At 46.2% G+C, this 26,607-nt stretch overlaps 1 protein-coding gene across 2 annotated transcripts; it reads right to left on the bottom strand.

The window, feature by feature from the left end:
• Positions 1-8,725: 8,725 nt before the first annotated feature.
• LOC132385876 (nuclear factor 7, brain-like) lies at positions 8,726-26,250 on the bottom strand. 2 transcript variants are annotated; one of them, XM_059958118.1, is made up of 7 exons: positions 25,432-26,250; positions 25,060-25,344; positions 24,491-24,586; positions 23,847-24,080; positions 22,010-22,032; positions 21,805-21,923; positions 8,726-9,410 (listed from the first exon to the last, which is right to left on the bottom strand). In XM_059958118.1, exons 1-7 carry the CDS (start codon positions 25,468-25,470, stop codon positions 8,857-8,859), a joined length of 1,350 nt encoding a protein of 449 aa, XP_059814101.1. In that variant the 5' UTR covers positions 25,471-26,250; the 3' UTR covers positions 8,726-8,856. The 2 variants fall into 2 exon arrangements, with proteins under 2 accessions (XP_059814101.1, XP_059814100.1); XM_059958117.1 differs by having other exon boundaries at positions 25,060-26,248.
• Between the last annotated feature and the right edge of the window lie 357 nt (positions 26,251-26,607).

The following is a 26,607-nucleotide window of genomic DNA, read 5'->3' as shown; positions in this document are numbered from 1 at the left end:
CAGTGACAGTCAGCATGGCTTTCTGAAGGACAGATCGTGTCTAAAAAGCCTGATGGAGTTCTTTTAAGAGGTGACCAGGCATATAGATGAGGGTAGTGCAGTGGATGTGATCTACATGGATTTTAGTAATGCATTTGATTAAGTTACACACGGTAGGCTTATTCATAAAGTCAGGAGGAATGGGAACCAGGGATGTTTGACCAGGTGGATTCAGAATTGGCTTGCCTGCAGAAAGCAGAGAGTTCTGGTGGAGGGAGTACATTTGGATTGGAGGGTTGTGACTAGTGGTATCCCACAAGGGTCAGTTCTGGGACCCCTACTTTTTGTGATTTTTATTAACGACCTGGTTGTGGGGGTAGAAGAATGGATTGGCAAGTTTGCAGAAGACACAAAGATTGGTGGTGTTGTGGATAATGAAGAGGATTGTCAAAGATTGCTGAGAGACATTGATAGGATGCAGGAGTGGGCTGAGAATTGGCAGATGGAGCTCGACCCAGAGAAGTGTGAGGTGGTACACTTGGGAAGGACAAACTCCAAGGCAGAGTACAAAGTAAATGGCAGGATACTTCGCAGTGCAGCGGAGCAGAGGGATCTGGGGCTACATGTACACAGATCCCTGAAAGTTGCCTCACAGGTAGACAGAGTAGTTAAGAAATCTTATGCGTTGTTAGCTTTCATAACTCGAGGGATAGAGTTTACGAGTTGCGATGTAATGATGCAGCTCTATAAAACTCTGGTTGGGCCACAGGGAGTACTCTGTCCAGTTCTGGTCACCTCACTATAAGAAGGATGTGGAAGCACTGGAAAGGGTACAGAGGAGACTTACCAGAATGCTGCTTGGTTTAGAGAGTATGGATTATGATCAGAGATTAAGGGAGCTAGGGCTTTACTCTCTGGAGAGAAGGAGGATGAGAGGAGAAATGATAGAGGTATAGTTGATATTAAGGGGAATAGATAGAGTGGACAGCCAGCGCCTCTTCCCCAGGGCACCACTGCTCAATACAAGAGGACATGGCTTTCAGGTAAGGGGAGGAAATTCAAGGAGGATATGAGAGCATGATTTTATACTCAGAGAGTGGTTGGTGCGTGGAATGCACTGCCCGAGTCACTGGTGGAGGCAGATACACTGGTGAAGTTTAAGAGACTACTAGACAGATATATGGAGGAATTTAAGATTAGGGAGGCAGAGTTTAAGGGTCGGCACAACATTGTGGGCCGAAGGGCCTGTACTGTGCTGTATTATTCTGTTTTCTATCTATTTCTCGCTGGAATCTCTCTTTTAGTTTAATTGTTTATTGAAGGCACGACGCAGTACAGAAAACGTAATGCATTACATTTTCCTCCATTTTGCTTTGATACCTTACCCCAAAACACCACCACAACGTCATCAGTGGGAGTTGTGGTCATTGTCCTCGCTCGCTCCCTGTCAAAGCATGTTTCGTCAGCCACCACCGACGTCACCGAAACAGACCCACCGAGGCGCGAAGGAGAATCACACCCGTCCTTGTGGGCGCCGAGGCCGGCGACACCGACAGAAGCGACTCGCTGATCTCCGGCATGGCGATGGAGCGGAAGAGGAGGGGCTGGTCATGGGCCGATTTCCTTCAGCCTATCGCAGCTCAAACTTAATACTAACCCCTGCTGTCATTGGCTGCAGTGCCTGTCGCTCAAGTGGGAACTCAGAGGGTGATTAGTTTATGTGAACGTCAGTCAGCCTTCCAGTCTTTATGAGTTTGGATTTGGATTTATAACGGGACAGGAAGCAAATTGGGAGAAATGTGAGTTTTTATGTGATGGTGCATCAGTCTCCGAGCGACATTATCAACAATAAAAGGGCAAAGGCCGTGGTGAGGAAGTAGGTGATTTACTGGAGGTTATATGGAGATAATATTGGAAGGGATATCAAACTTGGAATTGTTTGGGATATGATTTAGAAAATGGGGGGATTTGTGGGGATCATAATATTCCAGTGTTGATTATTGAGGGCAAAATGATTGTTACTGAAACAGGGAAGGTTGTGTTACTGGCTGGGTCATTTGCTGAGATTCATAATCAGGATAATTTAAGTGAAGAAATTAAACAATGTAGGGATATGTTTTTCAGTGAATACTCTGATGTGCTGGAAGTCAGCTGCAGCAATGATAGTATCACTGATGGAGAGATTTCTTTGTATGAATTTAAGAAGTGTATTAATAATGCAGGTCTGCTGTCTCCAGGAAAGAGTGATATTTGAAATTGTAATTGTATATAATTTGCATTTGTAAAATATTAAATATTTGAATTGTGCATCTACGTTCCTCATGGAAAATGGAAATAGTAGTGCCTGAAAACCTGGCAGATCCCCATTTGATCCTTCTAGTTAAGGGCCTATATCGTAAAAGTCTCATTTATGTAACCTTATGGAATGTATAGTAATCAAGCGCTTGAGTTATATTTTGGAAAGAGTGGTGATAAAGTGTTTTATTGGAGTGGATTTTGGAAGTGTGAAATGACATTAGATTCAATTTTAGGTTTGGAAGATGATATTCGGAAAGCACAATTAAATAAAGATGTTGTAATAGCAATATTTCTTGAGACTGAAAAGGGAAATGATATGGAAGAAAGGTCTTTTGATTAAATTAGGAGTAAGGGGGACATTGTATAATTTTTCTGAGTTTTTGTTTTGTATAGACTGTCCAAGTAACGGTTGGCATGTTTGTGTCTATGAGATAGAGAATGGAATCCCACAAGGCAGTATTTGTAGCCCTTCATTATTTAATATTATGATTAATGATATTTTCTCTGAGATGGGAAAATGGGATTCCCTGGGTAAATCACAATATACAGATGACTTAGCTTTATGGATTAGAGGTATTAACTGCAATTTACAATTAATAGATCAAACAGTGGGCAGATTGATGAGGATTGCAAGCTTTCAGTCGTTAAAACACCCTACGTGGTTTACAAACAGCATTAATAGACTTGCGCTTGATTTTAACTTATAGGATTAATGTCTCGAGGAAGTGTCAGTGGTAAGATTTCTCAGTATGTGGATGGATAATAAGCTGACGGGGAAGCACCCATCAGTAAAATAATTGATAAATGTAAAGGAGCTTTAAATCCCCTCAGATATCTATGTGGGTATTCTTGGGTGCAGAACGAAAATCTTTGTTGACAAATTATATTTGTTTAATTTGATCTGTTCTTGATTATGTCTGTGTGGCTTGTGGATCACCTTCATCTTCAAATTAAAAGTGTTTGTATGTGATACAATTACAGACTTTTAGATTGTCTTCTGGTGCGGTAATGTTGTCTCCTGTTTTGGCGTTACTGATTGCAATGGGACAATTGCCCTCAAAGTAACAGAGGTTCAAGTTGTTGTCAACATACTGGATTAATTTGCGGGTCAAGGAAATGATCATCCTGTTAAAGGTGCGCTGGAGGACGGTTGGGGACATCACTAGAAGAGTGTTTTTTGTTTTGGGTGGCTGGGTTCTTACCACGCTGCGAATATGGGTGTATTTGATGATACAACATGTCCCACTGTAGCGTACTCTGTAACCCCACATTGCTTTTTCCAATGACTTCAGTTGATTTTAGTTTTTACACGATCAGATTCGGTTCTGCCTGAGAGTCTGTTGGTCATCAGTATATTAATGAAAGTTATTATCATACAGTAACCATTTTTACAGATGAATCAAAAGATAATTTAATTGGGGATGTTGGTGTGGCTGTTTTTGTGTGCCTGAATTGCAGGTAATGATAAAGAAATTACTTATAGCCATTTATCAGCATAGAAGGCTGAATTCTTTGCCAACAGTTTAGGCTTACAGTGGATGGAAGAAATTGGTCCTTATAATTTGCTCAGAATATATTTTGGTTTTGATGAGTCTTAAACAGGTCATTCTGGCAGTAGGTCAGATTGACTGTTGGAAACTTGTCAAACGGTATTTCATATATAAAGTTTGATTTATATGTCTGCACATGATGGGCCCTTCATATCACACTGTTGAGGGAAATGATGATGTTGACTGTTTAGCTCCAAAAGCTGTTAAATGTTAAGCTGTGGATATAGACCTTCCACATAGCAAATTAGAAGCTAAAAGGTTGGTAGTGTTAAGAATTAGGGGCTTATGGCAAGACGTAGGATAATGGACGTAAAGACAGACACCTTTCCAGAATACATAAACCTGTTGGGTTTATAGAAGAAGGGCTTAAAACAAGTGAAGGAATGATATTCACATGACAGAAATATCCACACTATGCTTACTTATGCCTTGTAACTAATTGGAAAACTTCATTCTGTGTCGTGTACATTTTGTCATTATGAAACCGTCGAAACACATACTATTTCAATGTGAAGCGTACAAGGCTGAAGAAAAATCTAATGCAGTCTTCAGTACAATCTTTGCGAGGGTAGATAGTTTTCAAATAAAAGCTATTAAATTATGGGACTGACTTTAAATCAATTCACAGTTTGAGCTGGAAAAGGCACGTAATAATTGTGTTAAACGTAAGGAAATAACATAAAGGGTAGCAAAGGTGAGTGGGCTGTTGGATTACTGAGATGCTCTTTTTATTTATTTATTATTTTTTTAGAAAATTACAAAGAATAAACGTAATGAAAAATTAGTAAGTAAAAGAAAAATAATATTAATCCTCCCCCTCCCCACCTTAACCCTTATCTAAAGAAAGAAATAAAGAAGAAAATTGTCTCGATATTGGAGGATACCCTCATGATCCATGGAGTTCAAAATAATTTTAATATTTATTCTTACTTTCCCCAATTGCATTATAATTTTATCTTCAAAGGACCTATATATTTAATCCCATCTTTTGTAAATATGGGAGCCAAATTTTGAAAAATATATCATATTCATTTCTTAGATTATATGTAATTTTTTCAAGTGGAATACAACTATATTTCATTATTCCAATAATCCATAGTTAAATATAACTCAGATTTCCAAGCAATTGCGATAACTTTTTTAGCTACTGCCAATGCAATATTTATAAACTTTTTCTGATACTTATTCAATTTAATTTTCGGTATTGTCCCTTCAATATCTCCTAATAAAAATAATATTGGACTATTTGGGAGTTGAACTCCAGTACTTTGTTCCAATAAAAGTCAGATATATCGAAAATGGTTGAATTTTAAAACAAGACCAAGTAGAATGTAAAAAAGTACCAATTTCTTGATTACATCGAAAGCATTGGTCAGACATATTTGAATTTAATCTATTTATTTTCTGTGGTGTTATATATAATTGATGTAAAAATTATATTGTATTAATCTAATTAGAACATTTATTGTATTTATCATACTATCAGAACATAATCTTGACCATCTTTTTCCAACAATTTTAACATTCAAATCGGTTTCCCATTTTTGTCTTGATTTATGAATTCCAGATTCAGTCTGTTTTTGAATCAAATTGTACATACAAGATGTAATTTTTAAAATTTTTCCTTTTTGAATTAATATTTCTATTTCACTTGGTTTTGGCATCAACATTGTTTGACCCAGCTTTTCTCGTAAATTGACCTTTAATTGAAAATAAGAGAAAAGAGTGTTGTTTGATATTTTATATTTATTTTTTCATTGATCAAACGACATCAATATACCTCCTTCAAAACAATTACGTATATATTTAATCCCCTTTTGGAACCAATTATGTAAAAGTTTATTATCCATTGTAAAAGGAATAAGCCTATTTTAAATTAAAGTTTGTTTTTGCTAATAAAGATCTCTTTATCTTATCATCCATATTTACCTTATTCCATAAATCAATCAAGTGTCTTAATATAGGAGATTCTTTTTTTTTCCCGTATCAATTTGGATTCCCATTTATATGTAAAATCTTCTGGTATGTTTTCTCCTATCTTATCTAATTTTATTCTAATCCATGCCAGTTTTTTTTTCATCAAAAAAAGATGCAATAAATCTAAGTTCATTTGCTTTATCATAATTCCTAAAATTTGGAAGTTGTAACCCTCCTAAATCAAATTTACATCTCAATTTTTCCAATGATATTCTTGACATCTTTCCTTTCCAAAGAAATTTCCTTACATATTTATTTAGTTCTTGAAAAAACTTCTGCGGTAATTGTATTGGTTAGGTTTGGAATAAATATTGCAATCTATGGAATATATTCATTTTTAAAGCATTAGCTCTACCTATTAATGTTATTGGTAACATCATCCATTTATCAAGATCCTCTTTTATTTTTTTTAATAAGGGCAAATAATGTTATTTATATAAATTTTTTACATCATTGTCAACTCTGATACCTAAATATTTTATCCCATTTATTGAGCATCGAAATTGAGTTACTAATCGACATTGATTATAATTTCCTTTGGTAAGGGGTAAAATTTCACTTTTATCCCAATTTAATTTATACCCTGATACTTTCCCGTATTCTTCCAATTTAAAAGATAATCTTTGCAAAGATTGTAATGGGTTTGTTAAATAAATCAAAACATCATCAGCAAATAAATTAATCTTATATACTTCTTGATTAACTCTAAAACCGCCAATATCTGAATCTGTTCTAATTAATTCAGCTAATGGTTCTTTTGCCAATACAAATAAAGCAGGTGATAACGGGCAGCCTTGTCTAGTTGACCTCGTTAAGCAAAATGGTGTTGAAATCTGAGCATTTGTAACTACTTTAGCTTGAGGATTAGTATTTAAGGTTTTAATCCATTGTATAAAAGATTTTCCCAGCTCATATTTTTCCAATACCTTAAACAAAAAATCCCATTCCAATTTATCAAATGCTTTTTCTGCATCCAAAGCAAATGCCACACTCATTTCCTCTCTTTTTTGTGCCAGATGAATTATACTAAGTAAGCAGGTTAGATTATCCATTGATTGTCTGTTTTTAATAAAATCTGTTTGATCCATATGTATTAATTTTGGTAAACATTTAGATATTCTATTAGATAAAATTTTTGCTATTATCTTATAATCTGTATTCAACAAAGAAATAGGCCTATATGATGTTGGTTTTAGAGGATCTCTTTTTTTGGCAATACAGTTATGATCGCTGTTAAAAAAGATTGTGGGAGTTTATGCATTCTTTCCACTTGGTAGATTAATTCCATAAAGGGAGGAATTAATATATCTTTAAATTTTTTTTATAAAATTCAGGAGGAAAACCATCTTCTTCTGGGGATTTGTTACTCTGAAGTGATCCTAAAGCTTCTTCAACCTCTTTTAATGTAAGGGGCATATCTAATCCTTTCTGTTCTTCCAAATTAAATTTTGGAAGGGTTATTTGTGATAAAAATTTATCTATCTCAGTAATCTTATTTTGTGATTCTGATTGATATAGTTCAGTATAAAAAAAATTAAAGTTTCATTAATTTCTAAAGGTTTATCAGCAACCTTATTTACACTTGTTCTAATTGCATTTATTGTTTTAAAAGCCTGTTCTGTTTTCAACTGCAAAGCAAGAATTTTATGTGATCTTTCACCTAATTCGTAATATTTCTGTTTAGTTCTCATAATTACATTTTTGTACGATACGTCTGGAGGGTATTATATTGTAGTTTTTTATTAACAAGTTGTCTTTGTTTTTCTTCTGTCATATATCTTTGAGATTCTTTTTCTAACTTTATGATATCTTTTCCCAATTTTCCTTCTTAATTTTAGATGTATAACTTATAATCTGACCCCTTAAATATGCTTTCATCGCTTCCTATAATACAATTTTATCCTCAACTGAATGTAAATTTGTATCCAAAAAAAATTGAATCTGTTTTTTCATAAAATCACAAAAATCTTGACGTTTTAATAAAATTGTATTAAATCTCCATCTAAGTTTTATGTCTATTTGAATAAAATGAATAATCTCTTTCTCTTGGATTAATTTTTCTCCATATATCAATCAGGTTTAAATCTTTCATTAATGATAAAGTTAGTTTTATTACTTTTAATTTTGTAACATCTGTAGTTGACCTTTCCAAAACTGGATCTTAACAAAAATTAAAATCTCCGCCTATTAATATTTTATCATTTGCGTCAGCCAAGTTCAAAAAATCTTCTTGTATGAATTTTGCATCATTTTCATTTGGTGCATCAATATTCATAAAAGTCCATAATTCTGAAAAAAATTCACAATGTAAAATCACATATCTCCCCACAGAATCAATTATTACATTTTGTATTTTAATTGGTAAAGATTTATTAACCGAAATTGCAACTCCTCTCGATTTTGAATTAAATGAAGTTGCTATAACATTTCCAACCCAATCTCTATTTAATTTCTTATGCCTGTGAACTTACTGAACACATCCTTGCCAGAAAAAAAACTTATCCCAATCCACTCTTCCTGGATCCTTTTTCATTTCCACAAAATTGGCCGTTCTCCAATTTTACCAGAACATTAAGCTGCCAGTTCTGCCCCTCACTAATAGCAGTAATGACGTTATCCCACGTGTCAACCCAAGCCCTAAACTCATCTGTTTTACCGACAATACTCCGTGCATTGAAATAGATGTACCTGAGAATATGTATATCATCCGCTTTTTTTTCATTTCCGTTTATACATGCAGTCCTCTCATGTTCCTTATCCTCCTGCACCTCACTATCTGCTCTAACACTCTGGTTCCCCTCCCTCTGCAAATCTAGATTAAATTCCCCGGAGCAGCACTGGCAAATCTACCCGCAAGAATGTTATTACCCCCCCCCCCCCCCCCGCCCAGTTTAGGGGCAAACCGTCCCGTCTGAACAGGCCCCACCTTCCCGGGAACAAAGCCCAATTGTCCTCCTGCACCATCCCCTTAGCCACGTATTTAGCTGCACTCTCCGCACATTTATATTTACAGGGACTTTACTCCTGGCGCCGGTCCCGGGACCCGACCCGTTTACAGACCTGGAGCGGAACCGGAGCAGATTCTCAGCCACTGATTTACACCCCAGGTCCGGAAGAAAGGATAAAGTTTCCCCGTGAATTTATTCCCAGTGAATGTGTGGAGATGGGACTTGGTCTCCGCGTTGTAAAATGAAACTGTCCCGTACTCGTAACTGAGATAAACTCCCACCCTCCCGGGGATGGGACCGGCAGCGAGACGGGACTCGGGGGAGGGGGGACCACCGAACACGTCACAATCCCGATATAACACGTCATAATCCCGCCCGATAACCCAGAATCCGGTCTCCGGTCTCAGTCTGACCGGTCCCTTCCTCTCCACAGACTCTGCGGCGACTCCCAGACACCAGCGCCGAATCCCCGTCACCTCCACCTCCCAGTAATGTCTCCCCGATGTGAATCCCTCCGATCCCAGCACACAAGGCCAGTCTGTGAATCTCTTCCCGGTGTCAGGGAGATCCCTCCGGTTCCGGGTCCGTCTCACACTCTTCCGATCCTCAGACACCTCGAGCCGAGGATTCGCCGTTTCCACATCCAGGGTGACAGAGACTGGGGGGGGGGGGAGAAGCAGAGAATTAGAGAGACCCCGGGGATCGGGGGGAGAAGCAAAGAATTAGAGATTCCCCGGGGATCGGGGGGAGACTCGGACAGCGCGGCCCCGGGGATCGGGGGGAGACTGGGACAGCGCGACCCCGGGGATCGGGGGAGACTCGGACAGCGCGGTCCCGGGGATCGGGGGAGACTCGGACAGCGCGGTCCCGGGGATCGGGGGAGACTCGGACAGCGCGGTCCCGGGGATCGGGGGAGACTCGGACAGCGCGGTCCCGGGGATCGGGGGAGACTCGGACAGCGCGGTCCCGGGGATCGGGGGGAGACTCGGACAGTGCGGTCCCGGGGATCGGGGGGAGACTCGGGCAGCGGGGCCCCGGGGATCAGGGGAGACTCGGACAGCGCGACACCGGGGAGCGGGGGGAGACTCGGACAGCGCGTCCCCGGGGATCGGGGGTGGGGGCGGACTCGGACAGCGCGGCCCCGGGGATCGGGGGGAGACTCGGACAGCGCGACCCCGGGGATCGGGGGGAGACTCGGACCGCGCGGCCCCGGGGATCAGGGGAGACTCGGACAGCGCGACACCGGGGAGCGGGGGGAGACTCGGACAGCGCGGCCCCGGGGATCGGGGGAGACTCGGACAGCGCGTCCCCGGGGATCGGGGGTGGGGGCGGACTCGGACAGCGCGGCCCCGGGGATCGGGGGGAGACTCGGACAGCGCGACCCCGGGGATCGGGGGGAGACTCGGACCGCGCGGCCCCGGGGATCAGGGGAGACTCAGACAGCGCGACACCGGGGAGCGGGGGGAGACTCGGACAGCGCGGCCCCGGGGATCGGGGGAGACTCGGACAGCGCGACCCCGGGGATCGGGGGGAGACTCGGGCAGCGCGGCCTCGGGGATCAGGGGGAGACTCGGGCAGCGCGGCCCCGGGGATCGGGGGGAGACTCGGACTGCGGGGCCCCGGGGATCCGGTGGAGACTCGGGCAGCGCGGTCCCCGGGGATCGGGGGGAGAGTCGGATAGCGCGGTCCCGGGGATCGGGGGGAGACTTGGACAGCGCGGCCACGGGGATCAGGGGGAGACTCGGGCAGCGCGGCCCCGGGGATCGGGGGGAGACTCGGACAGCGCGGCCCCGGGGATCGGGGGGAGACTCGGACAGCGCTGCCCCGGGGATCGGGTGAGACTCGGACAGCGCGGCCCCGGGGATCGGGGGGAGACTCGGAAAGCGCGGCCACGGGGATCGGGGGGAGACTCGGACAGCGGGGTCCCGGGGATCGGGGGGAGACTCGGACAGAGGGGTCGCGGGGATCGGGGGGAGACTCGGACAGCGGGGCCCCGGGGATCGGGGGAGTCTCGGACAGCGGGGCCCCGGGGATCGGGGGGGGGGGAGACGCGGACAGCGCGGCCCCGGGGATCGGGGGGAGACTCGGTCAGCGCGGCCCCGGGGATCGGTGGTAGACTCGGACAGCGCGGCCCCGGGGATCGGGGGGAGACTCGGACAGCGCGACCCCAGGGTTCGGGGGGAGACTCGGACAGCGCTGCCCCGGGGATCGGGGGAGACTCGGACAGAGGGGCCCCGGGGATCGGGGGGAGACTCGGACAGCGCGTCCCCGGGGATCGGGGGTGGGGGCGGACTCGGACAGCGCGGCCCCGGGGATCGGGGGGAGACTCGGACAGCGCGACCCCGGGGATCGGGGGGAGACTCGGACCGCGCGGCCCCGGGGATCGGGTGGAGACTCGGACAGCGCGGCCCCGGTGATCGGGGGGGGAGACTCGGACAGCGCGGTCCCGGGGATCGGGGGGAGACTCGGACAGCGCGGTCCCGGGGATCGGGGGGAGACTCGGGCAGCGGGGCCCCGGGGATCAGGGGAGACTCGGACAGCGCGACACCGGGGAGCGGGGGGAGACTCGGGCAGCGCGGTCCCCGGGGATCGGGGGGAGAGTCGGACAGCGCGGTCCCGGGGATCGGGGGGAGACTCAGACAGCGCGACAACGGGGATCAGGGGGAGACTCGGGCAGCGCGGCCCCGGGGATCGGGGGGAGACTCGGACATCGGGGCCCCGGGGATCGGGGGGAGACACGGACAGCGCGGCCCCGGGGGGTCGGGGGAGTCTCGGACAGCGCGGCCCCGGGGATCGGGGGGAGACTCGGTCAGCGCGGCCCCGGGGATCGGGGGTAGACTCGGACAGCGCGGCACCGGGGATCGGGGGGAGACTCGGACAGCGCGACCCCAGGGTTCGGGGGGAGACTCGGACAGCGCGACCGCGGGGATCGGGGGGAGACTCGGACAGCGCGGCCTCAGAGATCGGGGGGAGACTCGGGCAGCGCGGCCCCGGGGATCGGGGTGGAGACTCGGGCAGCGCGGCCCCGGGTATCGTGCGGAGACTCGAGCAACGCGGCACCGGGGATCGGGGGGGAGATTCTGACCGCGCGGCCCCGGGGATCAGGGGAGACTCGGACAGCGCGACACCGGGGAGCGGGGGGAGACTCGGACAGCGCGGCCCCGGGGATCGGGGGGAGACTCGGGCAACGCGGCACCGGGGATCGGGGGGGAGATTCTGACCGCGCGGCCCCGGGGATCAGGGGAGACTCGGACAGCGCGACACCGGGGAGCGGGGGGAGACTCGGACAGCGCGACCCCGGGGATCGGGGGGAGACTCGGGCAGCGCGGCCTCGGGGATCAGGGGGAGACTCGGGCAGCGCGGCCCCGGGGATCGGGGGGAGACTCGGACTGCGGGGCCCCGGGGATCCGGTGGAGACTCGGGCAGCGCGGTCCCCGGGGATCGGGGGGAGAGTCGGACAGCGCGGTCCCGGGGATCGGGGGGAGACTTGGACAGCGCGGCCACGGGGATCAGGGGGAGACTCGGGCAGCGCGGCCCCGGGGATCGGGGGGAGACTCGGACAGCGCGGCCCCGGGGTGGAGACTCGGGCAGCGCGGCCCCGGGGATCGGGGGGAGACTCGGACAGCGCGGCCCCGGGTATCGTGCGGAGACTCGGACAGCGCGACCCCGGGGATCGGGGGGAGACTCGGACCGCGCGGCCCCGGGGATCAGGGGAGACTCGGACAGCGCGACACCGGGGAGCGGGGGGAGACTCGGACAGCGCGGCCCCGGGGATCGGGGGAGACTCGGACAGCGCGACCCCGGGGATCGGGTGGAGACTCGGGCAGCGCGGCCTCGGGGATCAGGGGGAGACTCGGGCAGCGCGGCCCCGGGGATCGGGGGGAGACTCGGGCAGTGCGGCCCCGGGGATAATAAATCAGCCATTCTTCTGAACTCCGGTGAGTACAGGCCCAGAACCATCAAACACCCCTCATATGTTAACTCTTTCATTCCTGGAATTATTCTTGTGAATCATCTGCACCCCCTCCAATGCCAGCACATGATTTCCGATAGAAGGGACCCAAAACTGCTCACAATACTCCCAGTGTGGTCTGACCAACGCCTTATAAAACCTCAGAATTACATCCTTGCTCTTGTACTCTAATCCTCTCGAAATGAAAGCAAACATTGAGTTTGCCAATCTTACCACTGACACAAACAGCAAGTTAACCTTCAGGGAATCCTGCACAAGGACACCCAAGTCCGTTTGCACCTCTGATTTTTGTATTTCGCCCTGTTTACAGAATTGTCTATGCCTTTATTCCTTCGATCAAAGTCGTACCTGCCTATGTTTGTACCTGTCAAACTCTACCTGTACTACAAGATCCCTATTCCGTATACTGGTGCATTCAAATAAGACCATAAGACAAAGCAGCAGAAGCCGGCCATTCGGCCCTCGAATCTCCTCCGCCATTTTATCATAAGCTGATCCATTCTCTCATTTAGTGCCACTCCCCCACCCACTCACCATGACCTTTGATGCCCTGGCTACACAGATACTGATCAATCTCTGCCTTAAATACACCCAATGACCTGGACTCCACTGCCGCAACAAATTCACAGATTCACCACCCTCTGGCTAAAAAAATTTCTTTGCATCTCCGTTCTGAGTGGGCGCCCTTCAATCCTTAAGTCATGCTCTCTCGTACTAGACTCCCCCACCATGGGAAACAACTTTGCCACATCCACTCTGTCCATGCCTTTTAAAATTCGACATGTTTCCGTGAGGTTCCTCCTCATTCTTCTAAACTGCATGGAGTTCAGTCCAAGAGTGATCAAATGTTCCTCACATGTTAACCCTCTCATTCCCGGAATCATTCTGGTGAATCTGCTCTGAACCCTCTCCAATGTCAGAACATCCCTTCTTAAATAAGGAGCCCAAATCTGCACACAGTATTCCAAGTGAGGTCTTACCACTGCCTTATAGAGCCTCAACATCACATCCCTGCTCTTATATTTTATTCCTCTAGAAATGAATGTCAACATTGTATTCACCTTCTTCACCACCGACTCAACCTGGAGGTTAACCTTAAGGGTATCCTGCACGAGCACCCTCAAGTCCCGTTGCATCTCAGAACTTTGAATTCTCTCTCCACTTAAATAATAATCTGCCCGTTTATTTCTTCTGCCAACGTGCATGACCATACACTTTTCAACATTGTATTTCATTTGCCACTTCTTTGACCATTCTCCAAATCTATCCAAGTCTCTCTGCAAACTCTCTGTTTCCTCAGGTGGGGGAGTTTCCACCTACCTTTGTATCATCAGCAAACTTAGCCACAAAGCCATCTTTTCCATAATCCAAATCGTTGATATACAACGTAAAAAGAAGTGGCCCCAACACGGACCCCTCTGGAACACCACTTTTAACTGGCAGACAACCAGAATGGGATCCATTATTCCCACTCTCTGTTTCCTCCCAATCAGCCAACGCTCTATCGACATATGTAACTTTCCCGTAATTCCATGGGCTCTTATCTTGTTTAGTAACCTCATGTGTGGCACCTTGTCAAAGGCCTTCTGAAAATCCAAATACACAACATCCACTGCATCTCCCTTGTCCAGCCTAATTGTAATCTCCTCAAAAGATTTCCATGGGTTTGTCAGGCAGGATTTTCCTTTAAGGCAACCATGCTGAGTTTGGCCTATCTTGCCATATGCCTCCAGGTACTCCGTAACCTCATCCTTGACAATTGACTCCCACCGATGTCAAGCTCACAGGTCTATAATTTACTTTTTGCTTCCTTGCCCCTTTCTTAAATACCAGAGTGGCATTTACAATCTTCCACTCCTCCGGAACCATGTCAGAATCTATTGACTTTTGAAAGATCATTGCTAATGCCTCTGCGATCTCCACAGCTACTTCCTTCAAAACACAAGGGTGAATTCCATCTGGTCCTGGAGATTTATCTACCCTGAGACTATCCAGCTTCCTGAGTACTTTCTCTGTCGTAATTGTGACTGCGCACACTTCTCTTCCCTGACACCCTTGAGTGTCCGGTATACTGCTGATATCTTCCTCAGTGAGGACTGATGAAAATACTCGTTCAGTTCCTCAGCCATCTCCTTATCTCCCATTACTTTTTCTCCAGCATCATTTTCTATCAGTCCTATATCCACTCTCACCGGTTTTTTACTCTTTATATACTTGAAAAAGCTTTTGGTATCTTCTTTGATATTATTTGCTAGCTTTCTTTCATAGTTCATCTTTTCCCTCTTAATGGCCTTCTTAGTTTCCTTTTGTAAGCTTTTAAAAACTTTCCAATACTCTGTCTTCCCAGTAATTTTTGCTTCCTTGAATGCCCTCTCCTTTGCTTTTACTTTGGCTTTCACTTCTCTTGTCAGCCACGGTTGCATCTTTTTCCATTCGAAAATTACTTCTTTTTTGGAATATATCTGTCTTGCACCTTCCTCACTTCTCGCATAAACTCCAGCCACTGCTGCTCTGCTGTCCTTCCGCTAGTGTCCCTTTCCAGTCAAATTTGGCCAGTTCCTCTCTCATGCCACTGTATTTTCCTTTACTCCACTGCAATACCGACACATCGGATTTCTGCTTCTCTTTCTCAAATTTCACAGTGCACTCAATCATGTTACGATCACTGCCTCCTAACAGTTCCTTCACCTCAATCTCTCTAATTACCTCTGGGTCATTACACAATATCCAATCCAGTTCCTCTGATCTCCTAGTGGGCTCAACAACAAACTGTTCTGAAAAGTCATCTCGCAGACATTCTTCAAATTCTCTGTCTTGAGATCCAGTGTCGATCTGATTTTCCCAATCCACTCGCATGTTAAAATCCCCCACAATTATCATAACACTGCCCTTCTGGCAAGCCTTTTCTATTTCCTGTTGTAATTTGTAATCCACATCGCTGCAGCTGTTAGGAGGTTGGTAGATAACTGCCATCAGGGTCCTTTTACCCCTGCGATTTCTTAGCTCAACCCATAAAGATTCTGCACCTTCCGATCCTATGTCACCTTTTTCCCATCCCCCTGCCAAATTAGTTTAAACCCTCCCTAACAACTCTGTTAAACATTTCTGCTATGATATTGATCCCCTTCGGGTTCAGGTGTAACCCATCCTTTTTGAACAGTTAATACTTCCCCCAGAAGAGATCCCAATGATCCAAGAATCTGAAGCCCTGCCCCCTGCACCAGTCTCTCAGCCACACATTCATCAGCCTGATCCTACTATTCTTGCCCTCGCTAGCACGTGGCACAGGTAGCAATTCTGAGATTACTACCCTGGAGGTCCTGCTTCTCAGCTTCATTCCTAACTCCCAGAAATCTCTCTTCAGGACCTCCTCCCTTTTCCTCTCTATGTCATTGGTACCGACATGTACCAAGACAGCTGGCTGCTCGCCCTCTCCCTTCAGAATATTCTGGACCCGATCCGAGACATCCCGTACCCTGGCACCTGGGAGGCAGCACACCATGCGGGTATCTCTACCAGGCAAACAGAATCTCCTGTCTGTTCCCCTGACTATGGAATCCCCTATGACTACCGCATTCCTCTTCTCCCTCCTTCCCTCCTGCACAACAGCGCCAGGCTCAGTGTCAGAGACCCGGTCATTGTGGCCGTCCCCTGTCAGGTCATCCACCTCAACAGCATCCAAAACGATATACTTGTTGCTGAGGGGGGCAGACACAGGGTGCTCTCCACTACCCTGCCATTTCCCTTCCCTCTCCTGACAGTCACCCAGTTTTCTGACCCCTGTAGCCTAGGGATGACTACCTCTCTGTAGCTCCCGTCTATCACCACTTCATTTTCTCTAATACGCAGTAGGTCATCAAGCTGCTGCTCCAGATCCCTAACACGGTCTCCGAGAAGCTGAATCTCGGTTCACCTGGTGCAGATGTGGCTATCAGGGAGGCTGGAGGTCTCCCAGGATTCCCACACCTGACACCCTGAACAAAGCACTAACCCTGCAGACATGCTACCTAATTCTACAGGAATGAAACAAAGAAAGATAGGTCTACTGACCCACTTACTTCGCCAAGCACACAAACTTTTTAAACGGTTAACTAATGTGCCCTGCTGTTCCCCCGTCCGTCCAGGCCGATTTGCCAAGGGGAGAAAAAGAGTCGGTTCCTCGCTCTCGCCTCTTTCCGTTACCGCTTAAGCCCGTTGAGCCAAAGCCCTACACTCTGCTGCCACCCACTCCGCTGCCCGCGGTATAGGGTGGTCATCTTTTTAAACTCTCCGCGCTGCCCTGCGCAGTCCCGCCGTCCTTGTACACAAAGTTTTTTTTTAAACGGTCTTCCTTCAGAATTTAGCTCCCACACCGCCCTTCTTGTACCAATCTCAAAAAAACACCTTCAGTCCTGTATTCATCAGCCTATTCCACACTGTCCACATGAACTTAAGCAAGGCCTTTGATGTCGATGATAGACCACACTTGGAGTATTGTCTGCATTTCCGGTTCCCGAATATGGGGAGGATGTCATTACGCTGGACGGGGGGCTTCAGGAGGATGTTACCAGGACTGGGGGCTTGAGTTAAAAGCAAAGAGTGAGTAAGCTTGGGCTATTCAGCTGTAGTGTAGGATGTTCAGGTATGACCCCTTATCAAGGTAAATAATTCTAAGGAGCTTAAATAACGTTCTTTTTCCAAGAAATGGGAGTACAGAACCAAAGGCCTCAGATTGAAAGTGAGATGGGAAATCGGGTAACATTCTCAGAGAGAGGGAGGTTGGTGAACGGAATTTGCCCTCAGACGCTGTAGAAACAGGTAAAAATAACATATTTTAAAATAAATACACAGATGGGAAATGGTTAGAGGGATGGGGGGGGGGGCAAACACACACAAATGGGCCATGCTCAAGAAGACATCTTAGTCTTGCAGATTGATGAAGTGGGCCGTGAGTTCAACATCCATCAAACCCTCCCAGATCATCCTCCTGAGGAATCTCACCCTGGAGTCTGTCTGTGAAGTGTTGATGTGACGTCACGTCAGAGGGCAGCTCAGTGACACAGAACAAACAGACTGGGTAAGGACGGCAGATTTCAATCCTAAATGGGAATTTGTGCCTGTTTCTGTGGCTGTGTGTCACACTCTGATAGTATATCGTGTGTGTGTGTGTGTGTGTGTGTGTGTGTGTGTGTGTGTGTGTGTGTGTGTGTGTGTGTGTGTGTGTGTGTGTGTGTGTGTGTGTGTGTGTATACACATTGAAGGAGAGTGTGCACATTGAAGAATTTGTATGTTTCAGTGTGTCATCACATGTCTGGTGTGTGTTGACAATGTGTCACACGTGATTGAGTTGTTTAAATGAATAAATGACTGTCTCTGAAGAGACTGGTTTCCAGGTTACTGAGGGAAATAACAACGTACATTGCTGAGGCTCTGACTACAATCTGCCTGTCCTTCCTGTGTATGTGTGTGAGGGAGCTTTGCCAGGCCGGTTATGCTGTGTGTGCTTCTCCCGAGATGAAATCTTGACCCATGTCAATGCTTGTTGGTGTGTCCGAGCTCATTCTCACAATGCTTCAATGTAGTGGTCAGATCACCATGAGACATAGGAGCAGAATTAGGCCATTTGCCTATCGAGTCTGCTCCACCATTCAATCATGGCTGATCCTTATTTTCCCTCCTCAGCCCCACTCCCTGGTCTTCTTCCCGTAACCTTTGATGCTGTGTCCAATCTAGAACCTATCATGCTCTGCCTTAAATACGCCCAACAGATTTCACAAATTCAACAGCTGCTGGCACAAATTTCTCCACATGTTTTAAATAGATTCCCCCTCTGTCTTGAAGCTGTGCCCTCTTGTCCTAAACTCCACCACCATGGGAAACATCCTTTCCACATCTACTCTGTCTAGGACTTTCAACATTCGAAAGGTTTCTAGGACTTTCAACATTTGAAAGGTTTCAATGAGATTCCCCCTCATCTTTCTAAATCCCAGCGAGTACAGACACAGAGCTATCAAACGTTCCTCGTATGATAACCCTTTCATTCCTGGAGTCATCCTTATGAAATGAACCTTCTGCAATGCCAGCACATCTTTTCTTAGACGAGGAGCCCAAAATTGTTCACAATACTCAAGGTGAGTCTTCACCAGTGCCTTATAAATCCTCAGCATCACATCCCTGCTCTTGAAATGAATGCTATTTAAACCGATTGAATTCAATGCTAACATTGGATTTGCCTTCCTCACCACTGACTCTACCTGCAAGTTACCATTTAGGAAGTTCTGCAGAATGACTGCTAAGTCCAATTTCGTCTCAGATTTTTTTGATTTTTCTCCCCATTTGAAAATCTGCACATTATTTCTACGACCAAAGTGCAGGACCATGTATTTTCCAATATTGTATATAATTTGCCAATTTCTTTCCCTTTCTCCTCATCCAAGTCCTTGTCAGGACTAACTGTTTCCTCAACACTACCGGCCCCACCGCCAATCTTCGTATCATCTGCAAAGCCTGGAAACAAAGCCATCTACTCTAGGACAAGAGGGTATGACTTCAGGATTGAAGGACGTCCTTTTAGAACTCAGATGCAGAGAAATTACTTTAGTCAGTGTGTGTGGAGAATCTGTGGAATTTGTTGCGACATGTGGCTGTGGAGGCCAAGGCATATTTAAGGCAGAGATGTACCGGTTCTCATTTAGCCAGGGCATCAAATGGTATGGGGTGAAAGCAGGGGAGTGGGGATGACCGGAAGAATTGGGTCTTCCCATGACTGAATATTGGAGCAAACTCAATGGGCCGAATGGCCTATTTCTGCTCCTATATCTTATTGTCTATTCCATCAGCTAATTCTTGATATACAGCATAAAATGAAGGTGTCCTAACACCTGTGTCCCTGTGGAACAGGACTCACTGGCAGCCAACCAGGAAAGGTTCTGTTTACTCCCATTCGCTGTTTCCTACCAATCAGCCAATGTTCTAACCATGCCTGTAACTGTTCTGTAATACCATGGCCTCTTAACCTGGTTACCACCTTCATGTGTGGCACTTTGTCAAAGGCCTTCCGAGATTCCAAATATACAACATCCACTGCATCCCCTTTATCGATCCTGCTTGTAATCTCCTCAAAGAATCCCAACAGGTTTGTCAGGCAGGATATTCCCTAACGAAGCCAAGCTGACTTGTCCTATCTTGTCCAGTGTCACCAAGTATTCCATAACCTCATACTTAACAACTGACTCCAATTTCTTCCCAACCACAGATGTGAGGCAAACTGGTCAATAATTTCCTTTCTGCTGCCTTCCTCCTTACTTAAAGAGTCAAGTGACATTTGCCATTTTCCAGTCCTCTGGCACCATGCCAGGGTCCAATGATTTTGAAAGATCATTTGGAATGCCTCCATAATTTCTACTGCGACCTCTTTCAGAACACGGGTGCAGTTCATCTGGTCTGGGTGACTTATGTATCTTTAGGGCTTTCAGCTTTTTGAGCAGCTTCTCCCTTGTAACAGTAACTGCACTCACTTCTCTTCCCTCGCACTCTTCAACACCGGGCACAGTGCTGGTGTCTTCCACGGTGAATACTGGTGCAAAATATTTGGCTTATCTGCCATCTCTTTATCCTCTGTTATTATCCATCCAGCCTCATTTTCTAGCTGTCCTACATCCACTCTCATCTCTGTTTTATTTTTTCACAATACTTGAAAAATAATTTGATATTGTTTGCTATCTTGTTTTCCAAAGATAGGTGTGTAAAAAGGGCCAGAAGGATCATTGGATACCAGAGTCACCCCAACCACAAACTGTACCAGTTGCTACCATCCGGGATACGGTACCGCAGCATAAAAGCCGGGAGCAACAGGCTCCGGGACAGCTTCTTCAACCAGGCCAGTTCAATTCAAATCAATTTCTTGTTTATTTTTTCCCACCCAATCATCCTTTTAGTTCCCCTCTGTAGATATTTAAAAGCTTCCCAATCCTCTCCCTTCCGAATAATTTTTGTTTAGTTGTATGCCCTCTCCTTTGCCTTTACATTAACTTTTCTTCTCTTGTCAGCCATGGTTGTACTATTTCGCCATTTGAGTATTTATTTATTTTTGGAGTACATCTATCCTCATTTTCCCAGAAACTGACACCATTTCTGCTCTGCACTCATCCCTGCCAGCATCTCTTTCCAATTTGCTTTGACCAACTCCTTTCTCAGACCACTGTAATTTCTTTCATTTCTCTGAAATACTACAATGTCAGGCTTTACTGTCTCCTTACCAGATTTCAAGTTGAACTCGGTCATGTTGTGAGCTCTGCCTCCTAAGGTTTCTTTTAACTGCTCCCCTCTGGTTCAATACATAACACCCAATCCATTAGAGCTGTTCCCCGAGTAGGCTCAATGGCAAACTGCTCTAGAAAGCCATCACATTGCATTCAACAAACTCACTCTCTTGAAATCCTTTACCAACCTGATTTCCCCAATTGCCCTGCATGTTGAAATCTCCCATGATTATCATAACATTGTCCTTTTCATCAGCCTTTCCTATTTCCAGTTGTAATCTGTGGGCCTCAACCCACTGACTGTTGGGAGGCCTGTATATGACTGGTGTCAGTGTCATTTTTACTTTTGCAGTTCCTTACCTCAACCCACAAGATTCAACATCTTCCAATCCTATGTCACATCTTGCTACTGATTTACCAGCAGAGCCACACCACCCCCTCACCCGACCTTCCTATACCACCAATACATTGTGTAACCTTGGACATTCAGATCCCAACTACAACCATGATTCCGCGATGGCCACAACAACATCACAACACCAGTTCCTCTGGTTGGATCCAAACTTATGCACTGGTGTGTTAGTGCATTCGCCTGGGATTGGAACACAGTGGTTCATCCGCCAGTCCCGTGTATTGGTTGTATTGTGACCCTGTGCTGGTGTGTCCAGGGGTCTGACATCTCCAGCTGACCATGTGACAGTGATGCCTCTCAGTCAGTGGGGTTGATGTGGAATAAACTTCAGTTCCCCTGCACCCCAGTATTGCAGACAATCTTTGCCTCAAATTGGAACTAAATTGATCTTCATAAACAAGGAGAAATGAATCTTTGTAAGTTTTACCTCGATTAATAGCATCAAGCATTTCTCTCAGCACTGTGTTCAACAAATAGAGGTGATCGTATTTTTCAACCGGTAGGGTCTCATCTGTCACTGACAATTCCTGGACATCGTCATTAATCCTGTAAATATTAAACTGCTGGTTATAAATTGCTATTCTGAACTATTTTCAAATCCATTCAGGGTTTCAGTAAAGAGCCTGTCCTACCTTCTGTTCCGACGAGCTTCTTCCTGAAATAAATAAAACACAAATCTGATTAGACTTGCACTTACTGTCCACATCCTGAACTTCATCCAAATCATTACAAGGAGTTGAAAATTCCAACTCCCACAGTCACTCACACACACGGACAATACAGAACCATGGGGTAAATTACAGGGAAAGTTTCTGAATGTGAAACCATTACTGAGAGGAAGAAACTTACAGGGAAGACAGGACAGGCTGTGCATTTTCATCTGGATATGACGTCAGTGTGATAGGATGGAGGAATTTAAGATCAGTGATCTATGTGATTATGTGCGGGTGGAGGAAGTATCTCTATTTATGGGGAGACTCGTGGGGAGATGTAATTCCAGATGGATTTTAACAAATTCCACAAGAAATTTAGTGAGGAGGATGTGAAACTTGCTGCCACAGGAGTGGATGAAATGGAACAGCAGAGTGACTGTAATGGGGAGGCTGGATAAACACGTGAGGGACCAGGGAGTTCAGGGCACTGTTGCTGGCTGCGGTGAGTAGGTGGCAGGAGGATTGTGAAGCAGGGATACTGATAGAAGATGGACCTAATGGCCTGTTTATGATAGAGAATGGGATATAATCCCATGCAAAATATATCCAAAAAATAAAGAGACATTGAAAGTTTCCATAATCTGATGGAAACCGGATATGGAGGATAAGTCTGAGTTGTGGGTCAAATTCTTTGTTCTCACTGATTGACAGAGAGACCCTCACACCAACTGCAACAGACACACTCACAGCCTGTGACTGGAACCGGGTGTTAATGGGAGTTTCAGAGGATATTTAATGCGGTAAATAAGGAAACAGTCAGCAGCTCTGTGTTATGATCGGAGTAAATAATTTCAGAGAGATTTGCATTTTGTCCTGGGGTGTACAGAAGTTGTGGAAGCCCAGTTTTAGGACAATAGACAACAGACAATAGGTGCAGCAGTAGGCCATTCGGCCCTTCTAGCCAGCACAGCCATTCACTGTGATCATGGCTGATCATACACAATCAGTACCCCGTTCCTGCCCTCTCCCCAAATCCCTTGACCCCGCTATCTATAAGAGCTCTATCTAACTCTCTCTTGAATGCATCCAGAAACTTGGCCTCCACTGCCTTCTGGGGCAGAGCATTCCACATATCCACCACTCTCTGGGTGAAAAAGTTTTTCCGCATCACTGTTCTAAATGGGCTACCCCTTATTCTTAAACTGTGGCCTATAGTTCTGGACTCACCCATCAGCGGGAACATGCTTCCTGCCTCCAGCGTGTCCAATCCCTTAATAATCTTATTATTATGGGACAACAACAACCCTGAATAGATGCAACAATTGTCTGGTGAGAAACAGTTTACTGCCATTTGTAAATGCTGTGTGTAGGAGCAACACGTCTGTTTTCTGTCTGCATTGTATTCTGTGTTACGTGTTTATTATGGTAACTCGTCACCATTGGGGACGTGGTAAAAGCGAAGGGAAAAGGTTACGTATCTGTACATTGTTCTGGGCAGTTTTGAGCTGGGGACGGGCGGATGTCATTCTGTTCTTGACCGCTGTGTTGCATCTTACTTTACAATGAATTACCCTGAAGTTTCATCGCTTCAAGATTGTATTTTACTAATGAAGGACTGAAAGCGTATCTTCGACATTTTGAAATGTCATTATTGGAGTGATGGCAGGGCGCGTCATGCAAGTATAACAACTTGTGTGAGGTCGCCAGCAGCGGCAATTGATTTGTTAGAATTGGCCTTGGTGCTGTGTTTATTTCAAATATACCACTGTTCATTTCGTGCCCTTTGACAGAAACAAATTGAAATATAATCCCTCACCTTCAGAAATATCACACCATCTTTCTGATCCATCTGTTCCTTTAACTTAGTGATTTCCTCCTGAATACTCCTTATATTCTCTTGAAGTGCTAGAAGATTTTTCTCCTTTGGGTTGAGAATCCTCTTCTCTTCTTCCCTGAGATCCCTGAGTAAGCTCTGCTCTTTCTCAGTGATAATCTGGCGCAGTTCAGCAAACTGGGATGTGATGTGGGACTGAACACTGTGTGACTGTTCCTGTCGAAGGAAAGGTGAAGATTAATATACTGCATTGCTGTGCTCTGTTTCCTTTTGTCGTTCAGTTCGGTCTATTGGAGTCCATGCTACTTCTGAGAGCATTCCCGTCAACACCATTCCCTCACGTTTTCCTGAAACCTACTCTCACATATTGAACCATAAACTCCCATCTGATTCACACACACCTTCCCCACCTTTTCAGGGTTAACGGTAATTAGCCATTCATCCAGCATGTCCCTGGGATGTGTCGGAGTCTCTCGTGGTCACAGGGAGAGCATGCAAACTCCACACAGACAGCAGCAGAGGTTAGGATCGAACCCAGGTCACTGGAGCTGCGATACTCGGCTATTCTGCATTAAATGGAGCAAAACTCGACAGTAATATCAGAAATTCCGCTCAGGAAGCCTCACCCGAACTCCGGAAATCTTCTCTTTCTGTTGCTGCTCCTTTTCCTGGAAGTCTGATTTCTTTTTTGTGAGAGAGTCTAAGGAAGATTTTAGCTGATCCTGGAAGTCAGAGAGTGAAGGAAATAGAAACAAAGATGCATCAAAAGAAACAGGTGATCAAACCCGATTATCACACAAAATGACGGAGGAACTCAGTGAGTCAGGCAGCATCTATTCAGGGGAAATAAACAGTCGGTGTTCCGGGATGAGACCCTTCTTTGGGACTGGGAAGGAATGGGAGAGAAGCCAGAATAAAAAGGTTGGGGATGAGAACCAGCTGACAGGTGACGGGTGAGACAACGTGAGGGGGAACGTGGGGGAGGGTGATGAAGTGAGAAGCTGAGAGGGGACAGGTGGAAGAGGTAAAGGGCTGGAGAAGAAGGAATCTAATACGAGAGGACAATCGACCGTGGAAGAAACGGGAGGAACTAGGCTGTTTGCGGCCCTGAATGGCGACAAGGGGGTGGTTAGGAGTCAGGTGTTGCAAAGGACAAAGGAAATGTGTTAAGTGTTAAATTAACGTTAGTTTTTACCTTATAGTTTTTAACAGCCTCTTTAATCAGCACAAATCGATGCTCTCTGTGTTCCTGCGCAGCTGCACAGATCACACAGATCAGTGTCTTGTCCGTTTCACAAAACAGCTTCAGCTCTTCCTCATGTTCCTCGCAGTGACGTTTACTTTCCTTCCCTTTCGGATTCAGGTTTAGATTTCGAGCTTTTTCAGCCAGATTTGCTAAGGCCCGATTCACCCTGAGGGTGCGGTCAGTAAACTCCTCTCGACATTCCGGGCAGGAGTTTTTCTGCTCCCTTTCCCAACACTGTGTGATACAAGAGCGACAGAAGTTGTGTCCACACTCCAGTATAACCGGATCGGTGAAGAAATCCAGGCAGATGGGACAAATTACCTCCTCGGTCCAACTCTCGGCCGGTCCTTTCGAAGCCATGTTAACTCCAGCACTTCCTGATTCAGAATGCTTTCACTTTCGGAGAGCTGCTGATCCCCTGCAGTACCGGGATTGTCCACTACGCGCGCTACAGACTCGGGGAATCACACAACACACACACAATGCTGGTGGAACACAGCAGGCCAGGCAGCATCTGTAGTGAGAAGCACTGTCGACGTTTCGGGCCGAGACCCTTCGTCAGGACAGCTGGTGTGGTATAGTGCGTCCGGTTCTCCCGGTGTGGCCTTTTGTATATTGGTGAGACCCGACGCAGACTGGGAGACCGTTTCGCTGAACACCTACGCTCTGTCCGCCAGAGAAAGCTGGATTTCCCAGTGGCCACACATTTTAATTCAACGTCCCAGTCCCATTCTGATATGTCTATCCATGGACTCCTCTACTGTCAAGATGAAGCCAAGAGAAACAACGCCTGGGTAGCCTCCAACCTGATGGCATGAACATTGACTTCTCTCACTTCCGTTAATGCCCCTCCTTCCCTTCTTACCCCATCCCTGACATATTTAGTTGTTCGTCTTTTTTTTTCTCTCTCCCTCTCCCCATCACTGCCTGTTCTCCATCTCTTTCCAGTGCTCCCTTCCCCTTTCGTTCTGCCTAGGCCTCCCGTCCCATGATCCTTTCCCTTCCCCAGCTCTGTATCCCTGTGGCCAATCACCTTTCCAGCTCTTAGCTTCATCCCACCCCCTCCGGTCTTCTCCTATCATTTCGCATTTCCGCCTCCCCCTCCTACTTTCAAATCTCTTAATATCTTTCCTTTCGGTTAGTCCTGACGAAATGTCTCGGCCCGAAACGTCGACAGTTCTTCTTCCTATAGATGCTGCCTGGCCTGCTGCGTTCCACTAGCATTTTGTGTGTGTTGCTTGAATTTCAGCATCTGCAGACTTCCTCATGTTTGCTCAGGGAATCAACGTGGTTTTGCTGGATGTGTTCAGTGGAAATTCTGGCCTTTTCTATGTTGAGTGTGGGATCAAAAACACATTAAACAGACAACAGATACGAAAACGCATCCATGGACTGTCTAAGCCCGGCTACGAGCGGAGGACGGTTGGCCGTATGGCTGGCAACCCCATCTTGTAAAATTCCAGTGCGACAAAAACGTCAGCTGAATCTCCATAGGCC

The sequence above is a fragment of the Hypanus sabinus genome (genome assembly GCF_030144855.1).
Source record: "Hypanus sabinus isolate sHypSab1 chromosome X2 unlocalized genomic scaffold, sHypSab1.hap1 SUPER_X2_unloc_31, whole genome shotgun sequence".
NCBI classification, from domain to species: Eukaryota; Metazoa; Chordata; class Chondrichthyes; order Myliobatiformes; family Dasyatidae; genus Hypanus; species Hypanus sabinus.
The sequence above is the reverse complement of the archived record's forward strand: the minus strand, read 5'-3'. Positions and strand labels throughout refer to the sequence as shown.